The sequence below is a fragment of the Oryzias latipes genome, chromosome 24 (assembly GCF_053564925.1).
Source record: "Oryzias latipes strain Hd-rR chromosome 24, Olatipes_Hd-rR_3.1".
NCBI lineage: Eukaryota > Metazoa > Chordata > Actinopteri > Beloniformes > Adrianichthyidae > Oryzias > Oryzias latipes.
Window position 1 is genome coordinate 21,421,093 of NC_136260.1, and position 24,502 is coordinate 21,445,594.

Consider the following 24,502-nt stretch of genomic DNA (forward strand, 5'->3'; position numbering starts at 1 on the left):
ATTTGGATAAGCGGCCGTCAGAAGTAAAGCAAGTCCAAATTTGTATGCATAGAAAATATAAAGGCTGTGTTATTTCAATTATTTTAAATATTTAATAACTTTATTTTATAGATGAATAGATGATTGGCCAATACAACATATAGGGTTTTTTAATAATTAGAAAAAAATGTGGGAAGCACAAGTGTATGTATAAAGTTTCGTGTTTTTTTCATTGGGTGGGTGAAAGCCTGTTTTTTGTGTGCATTGGCTTTTATTATGTAATTAACTTAACAAGTTAACATAACAAATAAAATGTTGTAAAACGAGTATGTACTTTTATTTTATTTTGTTTTTATCGAACTGGACATGGTTTGATATGTATTAGAGCTTAGAATTGTCAAACCTGGCAACCTTCTTCTCTTTTTCGCTTACGGCCTGTTCTTGCGCATGCTCACTTCATAGTTCAGGAAGAAAGGAAAATGTCTCTGACGAGGTAAGTCTCTAAGTGAGGCCTTTTGGCGAATAAGGCACAAAATGCGATCGGAGTTTCTGTCTGTGTTTGTTATACATTTATTTGGTTTAATATTAAACGTTAAATATTTAGTTAAACTTTAAACGTTTCGCTCTTTTCTGTGTTTATGATGTTAGCTAATGCTAGCTAGTGCTAACTAGTGAGACGGGGTTAGCATTAGCTTGTACCCTCAAACGACCGTTTCTGAAGTTAGCTTGTTTGTTTAATCTATTACTTAAACACATGTATTTGATATCGTGTTAAATAAACCTCTTTACCTGCATTAACGTTTCAGGTTTGCAGTTTTTGTTCCTGCTACTTTGACGTCGTTTCACGCTGATCCGCGTTTACAGCGACTTGCTAAGTTGTCTTTAAACTGCATTATGTGGACCTGTTTTGCACAGCTATTTACCGGCACCGACCCAGCTGTCTCAGGACCAGCTGGAAGCAGAAGAGCGGATTCGGACCCAGAAATCCTATTCCACTGCGCTGGTTGCGTCCCGTAAAGAACCCCCTCCTTACGGACACAGAAAAGGCTGGGTTCCGCGTGCATTTGAGGTGCACTTCAATGGATTACACATTGGTTCACTGCCTAGTTTCGCATTTCTACAAAACATTCTGGGTGTTCCTAGGACTTCGGAGATGGCGGGGCTTTTCCAGAGATTCACGTGGCCCAGTTTCCTCTGGAGATGGGCAGGAAGAAGAAGACCTCTAACGCCCTGGCAGTTCAAGTGGACGCAGAAGGGAAAATCAAATATGATGCCATTGCCAGACAAGGACAGGCTAAGGATAAGGTACTTGAGCTTTTCCTCTTTCTGGCAGTCAGTGAGGAGCTTTAAAACCCTATTCTTGCTCTTAGTGTCCACAAATACATGAGAGGTTCTGACTTCTTGGTTCTATTCCTATCAGACACGGCTGTGTTTTATTTGTATTTTTTCACATAAAAAAGAACCAACAAGTCAGTTAATAATACAAGACACGATGAACTTTATCAAACTAACATGAGAGGTTCATTATATGACTTGACAGATTCTAAATTGACCTCTAAAAGTCCAGCTGAAGAACCGATGTTCTGGATGACAGAATCTCCACAGAAATGTGGGACCTAATCTTAACTTTGGTAATACAGCTTGGTTTGGTTGTCATTTAAAAAAAATGCACACTATAGTGTTTTGTTTTTTGTAAAAACCATGTTTGATCCTTACATTTCTATTGGTGTTCATACACGACACTCCAGACGCATGTGGGAGGAGCTACCGCCAAACGGTTTTAGCCTCATTGCTGCAGACAGGGATGATGTTGAGATATCACGTTTTTCTACTTTGAAGAGCTCTACAAAAATGTCGATAGGCACGTCTCCATGTCTTGATCAATGAGATCATCCAGAGACTCCCACATCTGCTCCTGAAAGGGAAACCCAGTTTGACGACTTTCTGTTCTGCATTCAGGACCTTTTTTTGTGTGTCTTGATCCACTTATAACATCTTCAACGCATCCCGGTCCGAAGAGGAGTCCCTGATTGGTTGACGCGGCGCATCTTGTTTGCCGAAGTTCATATTTTTGAACTCTTGACGCACCGCAACAGCCAAAAAAGCGCGCGGCTGCCAGACTGGTGTGCAGCTCCAAAATCAAATCTGATTGCTTCTTTACGTTAAGCTAACATTAAAACTGGACACTCCTAATGCGCAAATGGCATTTAGTGTAAACGCAGCTTTACACAATCTATCCTATTCTATGAGTCTGCATGTTTTGCCATATTGGTAAATTTTGAGTGAGATTATTTCTATAATTTTCTTCTTGATTTTTGTAGGTGATTTACAGCAAGTACACTGATCTGCTCCCAAAAGAAGTTCTTAATGAAGACGCTTCAGGCCTTCAGAAGCCGGATGAGGAGGCTGTAGAAGAGGTAATTTGCTGCTCGGGCTCGTGCAGACATTCAGGATTCATTCATCCGATTTGGTGAAATTGTCTTTCAGCGTGCCCTTACTTATTGTTTTTAATTACTGTAAGCATGTGTAGTTTCTCATGGTTGGGGATGGATGCTCTTTGCAGTTGACTGAGAAGACTCGGGCCGCTCTACAAAAGCAGGTGTCGCAAAAGATTGCTGCAGCCATGCCTGTCCGGGCCGCCGACAAACTCGCTCCTGCACAATATATCAGGTAGCAATTTACCTGAATCATAAACAGTACTTCTATTTTAGATCGAGGACTTCTTTGTTGTTCCATCAGATCCTCTTGGATTTTGCAATCACACCAGTTCACATGAATTCAACCAATTCTTGCGACGTTTTTGCCCAATTACTTTTGCCAGCTGCTCTTATTTTAAACACTTTCTCCACCAATCAAGCGTAGAGGCTGAAGCATAAACATCTCTTGTCTAATCGAACATGCTTACTTCTGGAACTATATCAAACAACAAAAGGAAGTATTGAACAGTCGGTCTATCACAACATTTTGCAAATATTGAAGCTGGAAGTTTCCTTCAACGTTGCGTTGAAGCACCAGCGAGTCGATGATTGACGAGAACCTTTCCACCTGACGTTTGCAGAAAACGACTGAAAGTTGTGTAGAGAGTATATGGAGATGTTGATTTACCCTTCATGGGGTTAAATAAAATCCCCTTCAATAAACAACTTTTCAAATATTTCTCCTCCTACAGCTTTTGGTGGAGAACTATTATTATATAATATCACAGCTTTAGGCATTTTGTGCCTCAGCAATCACAAAAATGTCATCAAGGTCCTGAAGGAACTGTTGTGTAATGTCTGCTGTGTAGTACTTTTTGTATTGTGTTCCAAGATGGCTTCCATTTTAGTACAGATCTAAGTTAGTCACTGATTTGCTTTACTACAAATTCCACTTGATGGGGCAAATGTTTTTTCTATTTTTGAAATAGAGCCTCCTGGCCATTTGCACCACCTCACATACGGTCCAAGCAACAAACTACTCTGTTATAACCTTCTTGTCTGTTCATTGGTTTGCAAAAAATCAAACAAATGTATTCATGTGACGCTTGGCTTTAACATTTCACCAATTAAAGTTGCATGAGACAAGACTTATGGACTCAGATGCTGAAAATCCCCTTCACTAAAAAGTAACTTTTTTCCCTTTTCTAGGTACACGCCGTCCCAGCAAGGCGTGGCTTTTAACTCGGGGGCTAAACAGAGGGTGATCCGGATGGTGGAAATGCAGAAAGACCCCATGGAACCTCCTCGCTTTAAGTAAGTGAAGGTCCGGCCTCGGCTGCATTTCCGAGAACATTCGGGGAACGTCACTATTAGGAATGAAATAGAATTACATCAAATATAAATATTTGTCATTGGAAAAAGTTTATAAAATCTTAAAGTTCTTCCCTTATGTATAAAGCAGAGTTAATAAAATATTCGTTTTAAAAAGTGAAACATATCCAGGAATGTAGGTGGAGTTTACTTTTAAGTGTTTGAAAGCCAAAGAAGTGTTGATTGAATTTCCTGCTTCTGTTTCAGAATCAACAAAAAGATTCCTCGAGGGCCTCCGTCGCCCCCGGCACCCGTCATGCACTCCCCCAGCAGAAAGGTAGTCTGAGAAAACAAGAGAAGCCGTTTGGTGTCTGTGTTTTCATGCTGCACAATACAAGAAAACCATGTTTTTAAAAAAACATCCTTCTCACTTTGTTCTAGATGACAGTCAAGGAGCAGCAGGAGTGGAAGATTCCTCCTTGCATCTCCAACTGGAAAAACGCTAAGGTGACTCACATCCAGTCGATTCCTTGTTATGCAAGATGTCATTATTTTTTAACTGTACCTGGAACCTTAAAGTATTTATTTTTTTGTGCTCGTTTGTTTCTTTTCCCACAGGGCTACACAATCCCTTTGGACAAACGTCTAGCTGCAGACGGAAGGGGTCTGCAAACCGTTCACATCAACGAAAACTTCGCCAAGCTGGCCGAGGCCCTTTACATTGCTGATAGAAAGGTAGCTGATCCTCACTTAAGCCTTTTAAATGACACACCTTCAAGTTTGCACATTTATCTTCAGTGAGATCTGTTTTTGTGTCCTTTAGGCTAGAGAGGCAGTGGAGATGCGGGCCCAGGTGGAGAAGAAGATTGCTCAAAAGGAAAAAGAAAAGAAGGAGGAGAAGCTGAGGGATTTGGCTCAAAAGGCTCGAGAACAAAGGGCAGGAATCAAAAATCAACATGACAAAGGTGACCTTTGGAACTTTTGTTATTTATTTTTATTCTAAATTTGTTCTTTTTTCTAGATGTTTGTTGCAAACATCTTCCATCATATACATTCCATCCTGGATGACTTACTGTCTTAGTATTTTCTAACTCCCATGATTCATTTCACCCGTACTGAAACACTTTACATCCACTTTCTTCTTCTTCTTCTTCTCCTCTTTGTGCCACCCTCCTTTATCACGGTTACCGTCTGCAGGTGACGAGGACGCCGAGGCCGGCGAGCGCGACATGATCCGCCATGACAAAAGAAAAGAGAGGCAGCACAACAGGAACATCTCCAGAGCTGCTCCGGATAAGAGGTTCTGGATCCCATGTCTGCTTTGTAGAGAGTTCCTTAGACTGCATGCAAGACGAGGATCAGGATGTGGTTATGGTGTCATATCATAAAATGCCAAATGAAAGTTAATTTACCTACATGAGTTTTCTATTAATGATGGAACAAGATTTTCCTCTCGTTATTTCTCCTTTTGGCTGCTTTGACTTTTGTTTATAGATGTCTTTTCGTATTTTCCGCCTCAGGTCAAAGCTGCAGCGAGATCAAGACCGAGACATCAGTGAGCTGATCGCTCTGGGCAAACCCAACCCTCGGATCTCTAACGAGGCTCAGTACGATCAGCGGCTCTTCAACCAGAATAAGGTGAATCCCTTTAGGCAACGGCTGTAGCACGCTCACGCATGTTATGTTGATTTGAATAAAAGACGAGTTCTTTTAAAATGAAGAAGCATGTTGTCCCATAAAAGTGATCATGTTTGACCCCTCCCAGGGTATGGACAGCGGCTTCGCTGGCGGTGAAGACGAGACGTACAATGTGTACGACCAGCCGTTCCACGGCGCCAGAGACATGGCCTCCAACATCTACAGGCCCAGCAAGAACATCGATAAAGATACCTACGCTGATGACTTTGACTCACTAATGCGACACAACAGGTAGATATGTTTAAAAAAACTGTTTGAACAGCGACTTATCCTCATTAAAACATCACGCGTTAGCTTAAAAATACACTTATATTTGAAATGATTCATAAGGACGTTAATAATCAAATCTAAATAATGTTTGGTGGGACTTTTTTTGTATTGTCAGATTGATTCAGGAGGATCAGTCCTGAAACAAATGGGAGGGTTAATGATGATTTAGTGCATTTAAATAAGTCTATACTAGCTTACTTTTAACATTGCATAACTGATATTTAACGGGTTAGGGTAGTGGTCCCCAACTGTAGAACACTTGCTACAGAGGAAAAAAAGAAAAAAAAAACCTCACATCCCACATTTTTTGTCCAATTTATTTATAATTAGATTTGAAGTAAGTTCTATTTTGGAAAACCACAGGATTCTCCCACACGTCACTCAAGTCGCTCGGTCACGTGTGGAAAATACATCCGCTGCTTTCTTAAAGCAGCTTCGCTAAATTAAAAGCTGGAAAAAAAAGTACTTGGAACATTTGTTATAGATAAGATCCAGTGAGGAACCCGAATAAGAGCCTTTGACTTCAAAATAAAAGACTTCTGCGTTTAACAGACAAAAACCAGGAATTTCAACCAAACATCAAACATAAAAGGGCTCATCTGATTGATCAACAGTGTAAACGGGTCCTTCCGATTGGTTAAATGCATAAAGGGATTTATTTCATTTGTTCAATATTTCAAGCTGCCATGAGATTGTTTTAGCACATTTAAGGTAAACATTTATTGCGATTTTCGCCGTCTTTTGCGGTATGGATATTGCACAGCTTAATGTCGCGATAACGATAAATTTGCGGTATGTTGTGCAGGCCTACCACAGACCATAATAATAATGTATAATATTAGGCAATCGGCTGTCGAATGTTACGAGGATTCTGCTAATAAAATTGTTCAAATAGTGGATTTATGTTTGGGATGATATTTGGACGTTTAAAAGTTGGACACGGCTGAAGTTGGCGTCTGATTTTGTAGCTTCCACTTTGACAGTTATGGGTTAGGAGAAAATCTAAATCACACCGAAATGGTTCCTGCTCGAAACCTATTGTTCGACTAAAGTTTAAAACCTGCTGCAGATGTTTTGGGGATGAAGATGAACTTTACTTCTTCATCTTCGCACAGACCCGAAAAGATTGTCTGACATTAAACCGGGTCGTCGCCTGAGAACGGTTACGCACCACTAGGTTGAGGAGTTATTAGAATGCTTCTTAAGGAAATTAGGTCTGCATAAAGATATATAAATTAATACAAATACTTTTGGGTCAAGGATAATTGCAAAAAAAAAAAACTTTTTTTTTGTTTTACTTTAACTTTGTCAGTAAATTTATAAAGGATTATAGAAACGAGTGATTAACGATTAACAATGTGCTGTAATTCAAGGTTTGCTCCAGACAAAGAGTTCTCTGGTGCCGATCATGGACAGAGGCGAGAAGGCCCGGTCCAGTTTGAGGAGGATCCTTTCGGTCTGGACAAATTCTTGGAGCAGGCGAAGCAGCACGGCGGCTCCAAAAGGCCGTCCACCAGCAACCGCTCCAAAGACGACTACCATGACAAGAAACGCAGGAAGGAGTGAGAGCGCCATTCACAGCACGGGATGAAATGTGTAAAGTTGTCTTTTTAAGGAAAAGAAAAAGAGGTTTTTGTTTTTTTTTTTGTATGAGAGAATTTAAAAGCTTCTGTAGAATCGATTCCATTTTCCCCGCCACAGATTTCCCAGTTTGATCCGTATGGTCACAAAAACTGCAGCAGATGTGCATCAGCTTGTTAAAATCAGCTTCACAAAACGGCAAACTGCAGCAGCAGAAACCTTTATTGTTACTGTTAAATAGCTTGTTTTCCTCCCATTTTGCTCTACTTTTTATTAGCCGTTTTATTTAAGCCCTTTGTGTTTTTGAGCATAACATACATGGACCGTATGGAGATCATAAACAAATCCTAATAAATCCTGTACATGGAACAGACCCTGTGTGCTTCATAAATGTGCTTCACTCTTATCAACTAAGCTTTCAAGTTTTGCAAAGTTTATTAGTTGTGTAATTGTCAGTTTGTTCCTGTAAGATTGCCATTATTTTAATAATTTCCTGCCTAATGCAGCCCATTAACACAGATGATTAAAAACCTGAAATGCATTCAGAGCTGCCATCAATTTCTCAGAGCGAAGTTTTTATTTTATTTATTTTTTTCTTCACTGAAAACGGCCTCTGTGGTTTATGTGATGATTAGACCCGAGCTGGTTCCATTAATTTCACTTAATTATGATTTATGCTGCCTGACAGTTTTATTTTCCCCGCGCTTTGGAAAATAATCACCGTGGCATTACACGACCCAGCACACTCGGGAAACGGCACAGAACGATCTTTCAGTCGTACCCGGTAGGGCTTTGACAGCTTTTATGTCTGTGAGATTCATGTTTTTTAGGGCAATTTTAGGAGCTTTTTGGGGATATACACAATTTTATCAACTTTTTACCAGCGTCTTTGAAATGTAGAGCTTCAAATTGCATTTTTAGAAATAAGAGCAGCGCATTCCTGCTCACAGAATAGTCAAGAGAGGTTGAAGTTAAATATATTTCAGCATAAATCCGATTTCCCAAAAGCCAAGTTCCATGACCGGGGTTTGGGTGGCTTTATCTAGATTTTAGAACAGCTATAAACTATGTTTCATCACATCAGTCTCCAGTTAGAGGACTCACTTCTCTAGGTTTTTTTTGTTCGTCTACTTTTTCCTTAGTTGTTGCAAAGCAGGACATCTGTGTCCTGCTTTGGTCCGCTCTGTGTTATCAGAATCCCTTTTTTTGGCCAGGTATGAGTGTACGGACGAGCAATTTGAGGCCAAATGTCACACAGCCACCACCAACTCAGACGTGGAACCGTTCCGGCTGCAGAAATGTGGATCATAGCTGTTTAGAAAGCAGTTAATGAGATTAAAAGGCGTTTTAGTTTGGTCCATCCTGCAGGTATTAAACGAACAAATGAATTAGGGAAAAAAATCCCACCTGAAGAGTAACCGAATCATTAGGAAGACAACATTTATGCAGCAACCAAGAAAAAAAAACGTCAAAAAGTGGAAGTCAACACAATTGATTTGAGCTTTCCTGTTTTCCACATTTCCTATCTCCTAACTGCAGAGAAGCTTCCATCAACTGGGGATTTTTTCCGCTGAAATGCTGAAGACAGCTTGATAATGAGTCTCCGCTTAGCTGTTGTCTGCCTTTCTAAATGTGCACAGAGGAAGATGAATGAGATTCTTTATTCATGAAGGTAAGGGGAAATTGGTTCTTTGGCTTTGCCTTTGTGGGCTTCTCCATGTAAACCTTGAACACATTGTTTGGGCCATAATGGAATCCTCAAGCCGTAGACGAGCTCCATGATGGATAGCTCCTTATCTCTGCTCTGCAAGACAACAACCAAGGGATAATAAACTCTTTTGAGTTGTTGCTGCACATCTTTTTCATCTGTAATGAAATGCGAAAAACGATAGATCTGTTTATTTAGGACATTTACGGTGTCATTCCACACTCGTTCTTATATCCCGAGGCAGAAAAGCAATATGTTTGGTGAATAATTGTATCGCAGCTGATCTGGACCTGATGGAAATGGACACATCCATCTCAGAGGGATTTTCTTTTTTCAAGAGTTGCTGAATTTAAAGTCTGTTTTAGAAACTCACCGCATTAAAGTTCAACTAGGTCATTGAAAACAGTCTTAGCTGCTGTGTTCCATTCTTTATAAAGGTTTAGCTCATTTTAAAATAGAGCTGATAAACCTAAGGAATAATTTCTAAGAATCATCCTTTCAAATATTTGTTCTAATTTTTTATTGCATCCCTGAAAAGGCGCCAAACTTGAACAGATTTTAGTTCAGTCCCGCGAGACGTACGAGTACAGCCTTGCAATTAAAATGCGCCAAATCCACTGGCACTTTCTCACACTTGAGCAGCCTGTCTTCCCACTGCCACTCAATCACCTTCTAGTCATTAGCTTTTCACCTGTGCATACAATATAGCCAAAGCTCATTAATCACAACGGAGGCAAGCTGGAGCTGGACAGAGTCTACTGCTCTCTGTGAAATAGTCAGCCTGTCAATCTGTCTGTCACGCCTGCCTTAGCGGAATCCCACATAGAATCCATCCTCCCATGACTGACTTCCAATAAGGATAATCTTTTACAGAGGGCAGATTAAGACAGGTGTAACCATCTCTAATGGCCGTGTCCGTAAATGTGCAGCCTACTTTGGGGCAACTGGGTCTGCAGTGCTGGAGAACCATGGGGGCTTTAAAGACCCACTCTAAAGAAAATTGTGTTTTGGGTGTTTTTAAACGTATTCTTGTGGTATTTTTCTGACGATGGAGGACATATGTTAAGAAAATGAAGAATTTTTGAGTTGTTTTTTTTTTTTTTAATTTACATTGGGGTGAATCAGGAGCAGAAGAAAAGAATGTAATTTGAAAAAGATATAAAAAAGATCTAAAAAATCTTATTTGTGACAGAAAATACACTGGGCGGGCCACAAGCTCCCTGCTCTATCTGCGTCTTTGTTTTCCGTGTCGGAGATAGCATGTAGCTCAAAACTGTATCTCCAATGTTGGCCGCCATTTTTGTTGCACCGGAAATGTTCGACTGGTGGTGTGAGGGGCTGTAAGCTAGAAGCAGAGCTAGAACAGAGAGCTCTCAGCAAGGGGAGGTGGGTTCCTCTGTGCCAACAGTCCTGCCAACAACTTTTTTTTTTTTTAATTTAGCCTGAAAACTGCATAATCATAACTAAAATGCTTTGAAAATAGATCAAAAGACGATCGGAGTGGGACAAAGATTTTCTCTCAGGAATCGACAGCTGTGTTTTTCCAGCATTTGGTGCAAAATACCTTCCAGGGGAGTTTCTGGAAAAACGTCGTCTGCATTCCTCATGCGTCGATGATGCAACAAAAGGAGGATCTTGTCATTTTTGAGTCCATCTCTGACGTTCTCACTTCGGTGTTTGCAGTATGCAACATTTGTGTTGTTGTTGCAGGTGTTTGGAGAATGATAAAACTGTTACTGATATAAATAATCGATGTGACTCCCACATGCACGGTGCAGGAGATAATTCTGACCAATGAGAGCGTCCCTTAATATCCCCCTTTTACAAGGTTACTAGTGTACTGTTGTGATTGCATCATTTGTTATTTTACGCATTTAGAGGCCACTGAAGTATAAAAAATGGCTGCTTACCTCCACTTCCTGTGGTGATGGATCTTATGCTGCCAGACGAAAAAGGAGGAGAAATTGATTCTCCTGATGATTTCATTAGATGACATCAAGGCAGGGGAGTTGCAACAGAGAGCAGGAGCGCATCTTCAGTTAAAAGCAAATGACACACTATCTAAATTTTATGGTAAGAGCATCAGTTGTGACATGAAGATGCAGCAATTATGATAGTGTAATAAGGATTCCTCTCAACAGGGAAATTATGTTTGGTTAGATAACTACATTTATTTGTAAAATGGAAATTCTCTTGCATTAGATGGGAGATTTCATTAGAAAAGGAGTCTTTGTAAATCCTTCAGTGCCTTCAAAAACATGTTTGTGTGAAATTTTAGGGAGACTTCTTTAATAAAGATGCCTGGAGGCTGTCACTATTGAACCATGCCAGTTTCTCTTTGTTGTTAGAACTGATTGCCACCTCCCTTTGTGTGTTTAGTGAATTTTTTCAGCCTCTTTTGGATGAACTTCTCCCAACCTTGAGTTGGGGGCAGAAGGCGGCATTCCCGCTTGTCTTCTGCTCTGGCATAGTCTAAGCGGCTGGACGCACCTAATCCAGATTATAATCTGGAATTCATGCGGACACACTGGCCCTAGACCAGAGGCTGGGGTTGCCCACCCGTGATGGTAGCAGAGCTGCTATGCAAGATGATGATGAGACCACCACAAAGAATGTGGAGGTGAAAGCTGACCTTCTGATCGGAGGTTGACCGCTCTACCTCTGTACCACAGTGGCAGAGAAAAACACGAGACAATGCTTTGTTTTGCCCCTATAAAACTCTTGAAATTGGATTGGAAATGGTTTATTTCAAGCAATCAAAGCAAGAATAATGCACAAACAAACAGAGTTTTAAATCCATATGAAAATGTGTCAAACAGAATAATTAGGCATCAAATCATAGATTTCTTGAAAGGGAGTTTTTTACTCTTTTAACTGTTTTACAATGTTTTTTTTATTACTATTTAAGCTTTGTTCAACTTTTAATGTTAAGAACATGTATGAATGAAATTCCATAAAAAAAATTCCACAATAAAAAATGTTACAAAGTCGCAGCACTCATCTCTCCAACTCCTTCTTCTCCCATCTTTTTTTCCCCATCATCTTACTGTTTTTCTTTCCTGTTCTGCTTTCTCCAAGGAAATCCAGGCTAATAAACAACGCCAACCAACAACAAGGACTCTGGGAAATGGTGACTAGGAAATCCTGTTTCTGCAGCATCCATGTAGGAGCACAACGTCTGGCATCTCCTGTCCCATTTAAGGAGTGTGCAGATGCTCCTTTATCCATCACAGGACCATAAAACCTTTATTTAAATTGTCTTCTTATACACTAAAAGTACAGTGTCTTTGGATTATTGGAATGATATTGTGTTTATCTGAGGGTGAGCAAGTTTATTTTCCTTTCTGATCCCCTTTCTGACCCTATTAAAGCTCGATTGTCATGGGTTACTAAAGAAAATCCTTCAGTGGGAGTAACTCAAGGTTGCAGCCTTGAGAGAAAGGTTGAAAGCTAATTGGAAAACGACACTATCTGATGTTACCGTCAGTGTCTTCATTGGTGAGTCGCAGACCAGTTTAGTTCTTCCTCAGCTTCCTGTGATTACAGTTCTGCAGCCCAACAGTGCCATCGAGTGGAGCCAAGACAGAAAACCTGACGAGCCTGCATGGAAATAATGCTCCAACCACCAAATACATGCAAATAGTGAGCCGAGCAGGGTGCATATGTATGGGACATTAACGTGGAGTTGCTCACGTACAAAGCAAAGCGTGTGCTGGCAGGCCTTTCATCAGCAGAACACACCCGACAAACAGGAAGATAGCAGGAAGTAAAAGCCTTCACATCCACTACAGATTTCAGGAAATTCTACTGTTTCTGCTAAAATCACATCCTCTCGACTCTGATTTACTGAACTCTGAAGAGTAACACAAAGCAGTTAATGTGTAACACGGAAGAAAAGGCGAGTTTATCACTCTATGAGACCAAACAGATGCTTTCTGTTCTACTATTATACTCTTGATTTAACAATATATTCATTATTAATAGTCTTTTATTCCAATGATATTTAAAAGGAACTGAGCATTTGATAAATGCACTCACATCCTAAATGAAAATCAGTTCGCTAGGTTACAGAAGTTCCAGTCAACCAGTGATCCTGTCGTGTTTATATCCCGTCAATATGAGGAGTGACTCACGTCCAGATAAAACTGTATTTGGAAAACTGATAAGATATTTTCCAAACATTTATTGGGAAAAGGTTGTACAAAGTTCATCATCCGAATCATATTATAACCCACCCTCATATCGTGATTTTTGTTATGAAAAACGCCTGGGAGTTAGTATTTACCTTTCTTAAATATTATCTCAGTTAAGGGAAGACCGCGTCACTGCAAAAGGTTATTCAGGGCGTTTTGAGCAAATCTCATTACAGGTCACATTCATGGTCTGGGAGGCGTAAAGATGGCCCACTCTGAGTGAAAAAAAAAATCGTGTGCTTTCATCCTGCTGTGTAGTCACATGTTTTAGTGTAAATATGCTAAGAAAAAACAACATAGTTTTATGTTCTTTATAAATACCATTATGTATATGTATATATAAACTCCTAAATATCAAACGTGACTCAGACGGTTGTCGAGCCGTACGTGCTCTTATCCGAAAAAGATTAACCGAGTTGTAAACGTTATCAACGTGGTTGTTACATAGACGATCTTTTCGGCGGAGGGACCCTATTGGTCCAAAAAAGGAACCTATGGGCGTGGTTTTCCTCCGAGCTCGTGCGGTCACGCTCCTCGGTGGGCGTTAAATCCGTCTTCCTCCTATCTCATTCAGGACTTTACGGTTAATGTTACACAAGCCGCCGCCGTTTATTTCGTGACATTTCAAGGCGCGGTCGATCGGTGAAGATGACGGAAAGCTCTGGGAGCAAGCTGCTCAACGGGGAAGCCTGTCAGCGGACCCTACGTGGGAAAAATGCGGGCAAAAATGGCTTCGTGAAGAACCACTGTGTGTTCGAACATCCACGGAAGTATCGCCGCCCAACGGAAAGGGTAAGGCCCAAAAGTACCCAGAAGATGTCATAGACGGGAGTGCTTAAATTCTATACATTAAAAAAAACTTATTTACGTTTAAAATTATACAGTAATAATGTGTAAGTTGTGAGTTTTGTTTTGCGGGCGGATAGGAATGTTAGCCGTTAGAGCTACCTTATTTATTTATTTATTTATTTATTTATTTGGTTATTTTGATTATTTTGACTTGTTGTTTAAAAAAGTCCCTTTCTTGTGTCGAACAAATAAGTTCATTTAAATGATTTTTATCTAAATAAATGTGTTGGTTTTTTTTGTACAAGTCTTGAGTCCTATACAAAAATCCGAGCGGGTCGTGAAGGTCTCACAAGACTTTTCCATAGATTGAGCTTCACTGTTGCTTATTGTGTCATCTGATCAGGGGTGGTTGTTGTAGGGTGTGTGTAATTCAAAACTCCCTTGTTTCCCTGCTGTCCGTGCTTGGTCAGTAAACAGGTTTATGTTTACTGACTCTAAACGAAGAACAGGGCTGTCTTTCCTCTGGGTTAGTCAGGGGTGCGTTCACTGTTCGTGGGACACTTACAACGGTCACCTAGCGGGACTGTACAGTTTTTAAGGCAGGGAAGGGTGTGGTCCTTTCCAAGTAGAAAATATTTGTGTGCAGGTGAGTTTAGAAACACCTTGTAGTTATTATTTATTTCCCAAGTTGGAGACATAAGAAGATAAAATTCCATTACACTGAGGTATTATAGCTGGGATTACCGCACTCTCAGATTACTCAATACAGGATAGTTTGCATTGTAGTCACACATTTACACTACTTGAGCAGCATTTCGAAACACTTGCAGCTAAAAGGGAACAATACTTTTGAATGATGCCGTTCTTTTGGTTTTGTTTTTACCATATTTCTTCAGCCAATGTAGTGAACATTGGTACAAACAATATGAGTAAAAGTTACACTAGTTTTTCTACCTCACCTGTTGGGAGAACGTTGATTTTTCTGTCACTTATTGTATTAAAAAAAAAAATCAGAGTTCTTTAAAGACCCATTCCAAAGAAAGTTCTGTTCTGAAGCTGTTCTTGTGGCCTATTGTCTAAATATGGAGGACATTTGTTAAGAAAATTCAGCTTAAAATTACATTTCTGCATATTTATTTATCAGATTGTTATCAACCAGAAGCAGACAAATAAAAAATCAAATTTTGAAAAGATGGCATGTGTGACAAAGAAAATGCGCCGAACTCGAACTCCGCTCCATTCCGATGCCTCCCTGTATTATTTGGCCACTTTTAAAGTGTATCAAAAGAAGATCAGAGTGGGTCTCTACATTTTTGCTCTCTAAGAGGCAATCTTTTTTTTTAAATTATTATTTCAAGAAGCATGACTGATCACATGAGAGGGCTGCTTACTAAGCTGCAAAGCAGATAGTGTAAAAAGTGTTGATTTGCTCAAATGTAGTCAAACTTCACACTAATTCATTCAGATAATTGACTTCAAATCCAGAAACGCATGTGTTGTAATATAGTTTTTAGACTATTACCAAGAAAGTAAATAACAGAGCGCGTGGTGCTTTTTTCAGTTAACTAGAAGGATGTGAGAATTAAGGAGTAAACTGATGTCACGTTTAGATGAATCGTGTCTGTATTCAGAGGGAGGAGCTGAATAAACACTCCTAAGAAATGGAATGTGTTTATATTTTAAGCGTTGCTAAACTGGCTTGAATAAACGTGGGATCTAAGCCTCCTCTTGGTTGTTTTTTGTCCCGCAGAGCCAAAATGCAGCCCCAAACTCCAGTTTGTATAAGAAGCCGTTTTCCGAGTCGTTTGAGGAGACCCCGCTGCTGGTGGCGGTGCTCACCTACATGGGCTACGGCATCCTCACCATATTTGGCTACTTCAGAGACTTTCTGCGCCACTGGAACATCGAGAAGTGCCACATCGCCCATGAAAGGGAGCAGCAGAAGGTTAGAAATGTCTGGACGCAGATGCATACTCATCCCATTTATCTTGTCACATAATAAACACTGTGCTTCCTGCGGTGTACAGAACAGAATCCGGCTTTATCTGCATTCTGAACTTGCTGTCTACGTTCTAATCATCTGTGCAGGATTTTGTCCCGCTCTATCAAGACTTTGAGAACTTCTACACGAGAAACTTGTACATGAGGATCCGAGACAACTGGAACCGACCCATCTGCAGCGTCCCTGGCGCTAAAGTGGACTTGGTGGAGAGAGTTACGCACAACTACAACTGGACATTCGAGTAATTCCCTCACTTTTTCTTTGTTTTTTTTGTTTTTAAAACTACACTTAACCGCTCCAGACTGGGTTGTTTGCAGGTGACGTAGTTCCACACGCCCTGTTTCCAAAGGTCAAATACTACAGCGAGATGGACGTCAGTGAACCTTGTATTGCTGATATGAGTGACTAAAGTCATGACTCTGCCTGAAAGGATCATTGTTTATGAACAGGAGTCAACAAAAACAGTGTCTTGTAGAGATGATAGTTTACATTTTTCTCTCTCTTGTTTATCACATTAGGAGGTTTCATGTGAAAATGAGAAATAATTGTGTCTGTGTTCCACTCAGATCATCTTTTGATCCATTTTCAAAGCATTCCCAGTGGTCTGTGATTTTTTCTTTCTAGGACATAGTTTCTGCAGAGCGGCAGAACTCCATTTGAAAACACAATTTTCATCAGCTTAGCTGTTTAAGGAGCAACCAGAGCGTCCGTTTTGACTCCAGGTTTTCCCTTCAGGCACACAGGGAAGGTGGTGAAGGACGTTATCAACATGGGTTCATACAACTACCTCGGCTTCGCCGAGAACACGGGAGCCTGCGCCAGCGCCGCCATCGAAACCACACACGCGTACGGCGTTGGCGTGGCCAGCACCCGCTGCGAGATCGGTAAGGAGAAGGCTTGGACTCACGAAAGCCAGAGGTGCAAGTAGAAGACCTTTCAGCTCTTCATCGTTTTTCATGCCGAGCTTCCTGGTTTTTTTTATTCATGTTTGAAGGGAGCCAAAAAGCCGACTAAACAAAAAAAAAGTGAGTGACTCTAAGCTCTCGTTTCCAGGAAACCTGGATATCCATGAAGAGCTGGAGCAGCTGGTAGCCAGGTTTCTTGGAGTCGAGTCGTCCATGGCGTTCGGCATGGGCTTCGCCACCAACTCCATGAACATTCCCCCTCTCACTGGGAAGGTGAGGAATTTGATTCCTTTCCTCCTTTTGTTTTGCTTGAGATTCTTATCTGCTGAGCCGCCTGAGCGATCGTGGTATCCGCCGTAAAGCAACAGCAGCTCTTCCTGCATGGGGCTTATAAGAAGGAAAAGAAGAAAAAAACAGGAAGAAACCTGAAAAGTTCAGCCTGTTCTACTGTCCAAAACTTTCCAAACACTCTGAATGCAAAGCATCTGGAAAGTCAACAGACATTTTCCGTTTGGACAGGATGTAGAAAAGTCAAGCAGCAGAGCTCGTCATGCACTTTGTAAGCACAATGACACCTTTACTGGAAACTGTTAGAGAAAGAAACACGGAGAACCCAGAGTTCTGCAGAAAAACCTTTTTTTTTCTGTCTTTGGTCAGAAAAATGATTAGAAATGTTCATTACTATGATTATTAGTAGTCCAAGCTTATTTTTTTAAATAACAATTGCAGCAAACCTTTGGGCAATGCTTTGGAGTTTTTCTATTGTTAAGTCAATTAAAGATTTTGTGAGATTTAATTTAAATGCAATGAAGAACTAAAATGCAGAAGTGAGTCTTCTTGAATGAGGTTTAGAGAAGAAGCTCCGGACTCGCTTCTCATTCAGGCGACGATCTCAACGCCCGATTGTTCAAAAATGACGTTTCTGTGTCATTTTTTGTTTGCACACATTTCTTTGCCATCATTCTATAATAGAACAACCAAAGGTTTGTGTAGCAGTAGGTCTGTCAAGCGTTTAAACAGTTGTATCTGCAAATGCACTAGTGTTTGTTTAAAAGTCCTACTATCCTTTTTATGGAAATATGGGAAAAATGCTGGCACAAATCAAAGTATTTAAATTTTCTATGAAATGGTAAATGTTGAAGACATCAAACAGAAAAAACAAAACTGCTGATGAAATCTGTGGTTTGTAGGAGTTTTTCAGCTTTGTCTGTCTGTCTGTCTTTTGCAGGGTTGCCTCATTTTAAGTGACGAGCTGAACCACGCCTCTCTGGTTCTGGGCGCCCGGCTGTCAGGTTCCACCATCCGCGTCTTCAAACACAACAGTGCGTGATTTGTCTGTTCCTGCCAAGAGACGAATGTTTCTGTGATCAAACAGACGTGGACACTCAGGGGGGGGGTGTTTCCAGCCTCATAAAAGCATTTGATTCCAAGCCCCTTTATCCCAGACGCGGGACGTTGTAATTATGGGCGTGTCCCTTTTGATTCAATCCACCTTTCAGTACAAACATGTTCACGTGTACTCGCCATTTTACTGAGGAGCAGGTGTGTCGAGATATTCGTTGTTTTGAGGTGGAAAGAAAACGACAGAAGAGTGGCTTGCTTTAGTCTCTTTACCACAAAAGATTGATTAATTTTGTTTTTTTTTCTTTTTTTCTTTCTTTGTTCCAGACATGCAGAGCCTGGAGAAGCTGCTGAGAGACGCTATTGCTCATGGGCAGCCGCGAACTCACAGACCATGGAAGAAGATTCTCATCGTGGTGGAGGGCATCTACAGGTGTGCAGAGGAAACGGCAGCTCGCTTCCAGATAGAGTCTGAGATTCTCCATCAATGCCCTTTTTTTGTCTGGACTTGACAGTATGGAGGGGTCCATCGTGCGTCTGCCGGAGGTCATCGCTCTGAAGAAACGCTACAAGGCGTACCTGTACCTGGATGAAGCTCACAGTATCGGGGCTTTGGGGCCCAACGGCAGAGGAGTAGTGGATTACTTTGGCCTGGACCCCAAAGATGTTGACATCATGATGGGAACGTTTACAAAAAGCTTCGGCGCTGCTGGCGGATACATCGGAGGAAGAAAGGTTTGTGAGGGTTTTATCAGAGCTTCCTGCTGCCAGTCAAGGCACTTTAACCTTCAGGAGCTGCAGAAATGTCCTGGTTTAGTGTCGCGCACTGATACTGCCGCTAACAGAACAAACAAAAAGGGAGCTTCCAGATTTGGGTTTTGAAGACTCACTCCGATGAAAATGAGATTTTTTAACGCGTCCTTGTGGACATGTATCCAGAAAATGACGCTTAAAATTGCATTTCTGAGTATTTCTTCATTCAAACTGTTGTGAATAAGGAGCAGATGGGAAAAAAATGTTTTAAAAATACCTTATTTGGGACGTAGAAAATACACTGGGCTCTCTGCAACGGGGAGGGGAAGTGGGGTGGGGTTGCACTTGCACTGCGCAAACAGTCCAAAACCCAGAGGCAAATTCCTAGAAAACAACACCTTTATATTGATTCTGGCTAAAAACGGGATATTCTTAATCCAAAGACCTAAAAACGGATGACAGATTGTTCTAAATGTCTTGCTGAATGTGGGGAATTTTTTCGTTTCTAGGAGCTGATTGACTACTTGCGCTGCCACTCCCACAGCGCCCTGTATGCCACGTCCATGTCGCCTCCTGTGGCTCAGCAGATCATCTCCTCCATGAAGATCATCATGGGAGAGGACGGGAGCACGCTGGGTATGCGCCAAAAACAGCGAATTACAAATAGATCCAGAGCGTCAATGCTCAAACTGGCCACTAGATGGCGGCACTCTCTCGGGTCTTGCTGTAAAGCATTCGGTTCCTTATTTGTCAGTCCTGAAGTGCAGTTTTGACTTTTACTAGTGTTAGTTTAATCAAAAATCTGGTCTTTTTAATTATTTAAATTTAAGAACTTCAAACAAAGACCTGCCGTGGGATGGAACCCCTTAAAATATCGGTTTTACGTTTAAGAATAGAGGCCTTGACGGTGTTTCCACTGTATCCCAGACTTCCTTCAGATGGTTTCTGAGAAGAGAAGCCTCATTGCAGCTGACCTTGCAGCTGGTTTTTCTGGTAGAGGAGCAGCGGCCTGATTTGGTTGCAGCTCTGTCATTGTTTGCAGCCTCAGCCTTTGAAGCCTGGCGTGCTGACGCAGAGTCAAAGTGACAGCCGAGCCGTCTGGTAGAGGTTCGCCGCTTCAGTGTGGAAACACGAAGGCATGTTTAGTCGGGACACATGAGGACAGAGCGATGCTTTTACTGTGAAAATCAACGTGTGGGTTTTCTGTGTGACAGTGAGAAAGGATCTGTGGGCGAACGGTTGGGACTCGGCTTGCTTTGAAGCGTCTTCGGTTCTGCTGTTTTTCCAGAGGTGCAGGAAGGCAGATGTTTATTGCTGCTGGCACTCTGCGGCACACGGCGATTTGTTCGCCTGAGATGCTATCTGTGCGGCCGGGACCGAGGGAATCCGCCGCGTGCGTCAGACGGTCACGTGAGCGCCGACGTCTGTTCAGCTTTAGCTCTTTGAACTCCATCTGCAGGAATTTGGTTTCTCTTCAAAGACGTCTCTCAATAACGCCATAAAAGATTTTTCTTGCTGTTGTTGGCTTTAAAACAGAGACTTTAATATATTTTTTTCACGTTGGATCTGTTGTGTTGTAAGTGAGCCAAGACGAAAAGCCAACAGGACTTTAGGTCTGTGCCTTAATTCTATAAATAATGGCTTTCGTTTGGATTAAACGGGTTGATTGAACGTGTAAAGTTTCCAACTTTTGTAGCTAACAAGAGCAATAAAGGTGTTTGCTGTGTGTTTGTCAGGTTTTAAACACAGAATTGATGAGGTGAACCTTTTGTTTTTTTGGTTTAAGTGAGAACAGACATTTGAAACAAAGAAAAGTGTGTTTTTTTTGTTTGTTTTGATTTAATCAGTTGGTGTTTGGACTGAACCACAACGGGAATAAAGTTTTTCACAAATCTGTGTAACCTTATTAAAAGTCCATCAGGGTAAAGTTGTTTTTTTAGTGAAGCTGGCGGGAAAAGTCCAGACTTTTGATTTCTTCTCTTCTTTCCAGGTAAAGATCGTCTCAGGCAGCTTTCGGAAAACACGACCTACTTCCGCAGGAAACTCCGGGAAATGGGATTTATCATTTACGGGAACGACGATTCGCCCGTCGTGCCCCTCATGCTCTACATGCCCGCCAAAATCGGGTAGGTGAATTGTTGTTTCACTCCAACAGAACTTCTCTATTCTCTTCTATTTTCGCCTCCTTTCTCTTTGGATCTCTGGAATCTGAGTTTGTTTGCTTTCGGCTCTCAGGGCCTTCGGCCGGGAGATGCTGAAGAGGAACATCGGCACCGTGGTTGTCGGCTTCCCGGCCACGCCCATCATCGAGTCCAGAGCGCGTTTCTGTGTGTCGGCCGCTCACACCAGAGAAATGCTTGACACGGTGAGCCTCGTGAATCTCCAGACGCCGTCCTTTGATCCTCTTCACGACGGGAGAGTGATGGGAGTGCGGCGATCCCGGCGCTCCGTCAGTCAGCTGATCTTCTATCTGACTGACAGCTTTATGTGTTTACATCTTTGTGTGTGAATCCAGGTCTCTGTTCCTTCCAGATGCTTCAAACGTTGCTTTTATTTCCTCAGCGCTGTTTGTAATGATGGATTTGAAGAGCGTCAGCCTCCTTTTGTGGAGCTCATTCAGGAGCTGTTTGTCTTTTTTTCTTCTTCTTGTCGTTGGAAAGAGAACAGTCCTTTCTAGTTCTTAAGCTGTGGAATCAGAAAAAAAAAAGATCAGGAGGAAGGTAAATGGTTTCCAGGTGTCCTGCAGTGTGTTGCAATGCCGATGCAGACTCTGGCGGAGAAGAAAGCCAAGGAGTTTCTGCTCAGATGAAGTCTTGAAATGGAGACTTCATGCTTTTCGCTTCTGTCCAAACAGAACCTTTAAAAGAAAAAAAGTCCCGCTTCGTTCTTTGTTTGATCTATTTTGAAGGTGTTCCCAGTGGTCTTTCTAGTACGGTGATGTCGTTTTTAGCCAAAATCCCCCCCAAAAACGACCGTTTCTGCTGGAGTTCATTAGAAACTCACCTCTGACTCACCAACCACTGCTGGTGCAACAGAAAGGACGGGCAATATTAGAGCTATTGAGCCCTATTTTGTGGTCGCTGACACGACTCTGACCTAAAATGGATCCTGAACATCTTTAGTCAAAACTTCAACCAATGTGACTCAAGAGACAAATACCCGGTACTGAACAACGAAGATGAAGTTTTCCAGATTCCTTGTGTTTTCTTGCTGCATACTGAAGTGGGAATTAAATATGTGTCCAAACAAACAAGTAAACAAGAATGAATGTCAAATCAATTCACATGTTAGTTTCCTGAAGTTCAGACCACTGTTGTTTTTCCACATCCAAAGAATCCATAGGGGACATTCTTGGAACATTCCAGCACACTGGACGGTCACATGACTGCTAAATTCAAAGTCTTTCCACACATTGAACAGGAATGATGGACTGATCGCGTTTGGCTGACGTCACGTGTGTGTCACGAAGTTTTAAGGTTTTAGTAAAATACTCAATACTGATGGTATTTTCCAAGTTTGTTTCATTTTGAAACAACTTCATCATGAGGATTTTTCTGCGCTTGGCCCTTAGAATGTGTCCATTATTCATTCATGCTTGGTGATGGTAACTACTGATGTAGCCACAGCCGGGGCAGACTGCCAGAGGCGTGGCTGTTCGGCCACAGATCCGTCTGTTTGGATTGCAGGAATAGAAATCATCGATGATCAGAATGGAGTGGAGATGGAGCTTGTGTCACAAATAACCTTTTTTTTCCGGCGGAATTATTTTATCTGATTTACAAGGATTGAAACAAAGAAATACTCAGAAAGTTCCATTTTTTTTACATTTGTTCCCCATTGTGAGAAAAATTCCACAAGAACAGCATTTTGGTCAGAGTGTCTCTAAAGTAAAGTCTCTGTTTGTGCTTTATGGTTCAGGCGCTGAGAGCCATCAGTGAAGTGGGCGACCTGCTCCAGCTGAAGTACTCCAGACGGGAGCGTCCTCTCTCCACGCCAGGATGGACGTACGAAGAAAGTCTGCTTCAGGACTGAGTCGCCCCGTCTGCCCTCCCACCCCCTTCTTGCCTAAAACGCTTCCCGTTAGTTCTGCAGACTTGTCTCACCTGTGACAGAAAACCCCCACCTCATCAGGTCGCACAGCTGTGCACACACTGAATGTGGATCTCATTTGTGCAATAAAACACCCAAACGTGGAGCTTCTTCCTGAACCAGAATAAGAGGCGGAGCTTTGACGGGAATTCCTGCTTCTGCAAAAGAAGGAAAAAAGGAATTGGGTCACGGCGGTGATGCTCACAGAGGAAAACACAACAAATGTAAATATTATTTATCACAATGTTTGTGACACTGCCCTAAAGGAGCAGAACAAACACAAATATTTCATCTCCTTCCCAATCTCTTCTACTTGAACAGAGTAGAGTTTATTGGATTCTTTCTCTAACCAAAGGATATTTATGTATAGATATATTTTCTACCTTTTTATTTCTTTTGTTTTTTTCCTTTAATGCAAAGCAGATGATCTTAAACGTGTAACCGTGGAATCCCAGGGCATCAGACTGAGTATTTGGCGCCTTTTCTAGTTTTTGGCCTTATTTACTGTTTACACCTGCACGCCTTTAATCATTTACAAATGTGGCTTTTTTTGTTTTTCCTTTTCTTCACCTCCACATTTCTTCTCACACAAGTGCTGCTGCGTGACTCTGAGCTTCCATCTGTATGCATGACGGTGTCGCTCATCCGACGTACAGACGGCAGGCCGCTTTATTTATTTTCAAACGTCCTTAAGCGTTGGCTTTTTTTTGTATCCGTTTGTGACTTCATGTCTTAACCTGAACTCTGCGCCGCTGACGGGCATTTCTAATGCTGGCATGAAGAGGGCAGTGTGTTCAGGGAAAATGGTTCCAAGCATTTCTTTGGAAGGAAATTTCACATCCGTCTGTTTTCTGGGTTTTAGTTTGGATTCTTGTTAGCAAGATGTTCCTGTTATGTCCAAAAACAGTGATGTAACTTAAACATATTTCATGTTTTGTTTTGTTTTTTTGTCTTTTTGACACAGAAGGACTAAAACATTTCAGGCAGTCCAATACTTTGGACAGAAAATGGTTTTACTACATGTTTAATTATTGATGTGATGTAAAAAAACCTGAATTGTGTTCTCAAAGTTTCTGTTTAGATTTTTTTTTTATTTTTTAGGTGAAACATTTCAGCAGATTTAATGTCCTGGAAGTCTGACATCCTAACAGCTTTTACCTGTGAACTTCCGGATGCACTGAAAACTTTTCCAAAAGTGTTCTTGGAGTCTTAGAGCCATGTTGACAAATTTGTTGGAAACTACTTGAAAAGATTAAAATCGCTTAATTGAATCTACTTGTTGAAATGAGTTTATTTCCCGGATCCACTGAAAGGACACATCACGTTCTCCACAAACAGCCTTTGGAAGGGGTTAGTCACAGACAATTAAGCAGGTTTCCACATAAACCACCCAAAAGTCTTGATATTCTGGTACAAATGTGGCTTTTTTTTTCAATTAAAGTGACTTCTTTTGAATGACGGAATAT

At 41.3% G+C, this 24,502-nt stretch overlaps 2 protein-coding genes across 2 annotated transcripts; both read left to right on the top strand.

Moving 5' to 3' along the window:
* The first annotated feature begins 317 nt into the window (after positions 1-317).
* Positions 318-7,629, top strand: snw1 (SNW domain containing 1). Its single transcript, XM_004083355.5, has 14 exons — positions 318-472; positions 895-1,048; positions 1,123-1,284; positions 2,301-2,396; positions 2,543-2,649; positions 3,606-3,710; positions 3,975-4,044; positions 4,149-4,214; positions 4,326-4,442; positions 4,531-4,672; positions 4,905-5,007; positions 5,228-5,345; positions 5,473-5,636; positions 7,049-7,629. Exons 1-14 carry the CDS (start codon positions 459-461, stop codon positions 7,239-7,241), a joined length of 1,611 nt encoding a protein of 536 aa, XP_004083403.1. The 5' UTR covers positions 318-458; the 3' UTR covers positions 7,242-7,629.
* A 6,001-nt stretch (positions 7,630-13,630) lies between these two features.
* On the top strand, positions 13,631-24,307 carry sptlc2b (serine palmitoyltransferase, long chain base subunit 2b). Its single transcript, XM_004083354.5, has 12 exons — positions 13,631-13,949; positions 15,697-15,891; positions 16,035-16,189; positions 16,684-16,832; positions 17,002-17,126; positions 18,082-18,175; positions 18,522-18,627; positions 18,710-18,929; positions 19,457-19,583; positions 20,938-21,073; positions 21,183-21,312; positions 22,866-24,307. The coding sequence occupies exons 1-12, from the start codon at positions 13,806-13,808 to the stop codon at positions 22,977-22,979; spliced, it is 1,695 nt and encodes a 564-aa protein (XP_004083402.1). The 5' UTR covers positions 13,631-13,805; the 3' UTR covers positions 22,980-24,307.
* The last annotated feature ends 195 nt before the right edge of the window (positions 24,308-24,502 follow it).

Coding starts and splice junctions, on each gene's coding strand:
- snw1 (XM_004083355.5), top strand. Junction 1,285..2,300: donor AAGGACAGGCTAAGGATAAG/GTACTTGAGCTT, acceptor TGATTTTTGTAG/GTGATTTACAGCAAGTACAC. Junction 4,045..4,148: donor TGCACTCCCCCAGCAGAAAG/GTAGTCTGAGAA, acceptor ACTTTGTTCTAG/ATGACAGTCAAGGAGCAGCA.
- sptlc2b (XM_004083354.5), top strand. CDS start 13,806: ATGACGGAAAGCTCTGGGAGCAAGCTGCTCAACGGGGAAGCCTGTCAG. Junction 15,892..16,034: donor ATGAAAGGGAGCAGCAGAAG/GTTAGAAATGTC, acceptor TCATCTGTGCAG/GATTTTGTCCCGCTCTATCA. Junction 16,833..17,001: donor CAGCACCCGCTGCGAGATCG/GTAAGGAGAAGG, acceptor TCTCGTTTCCAG/GAAACCTGGATATCCATGAA.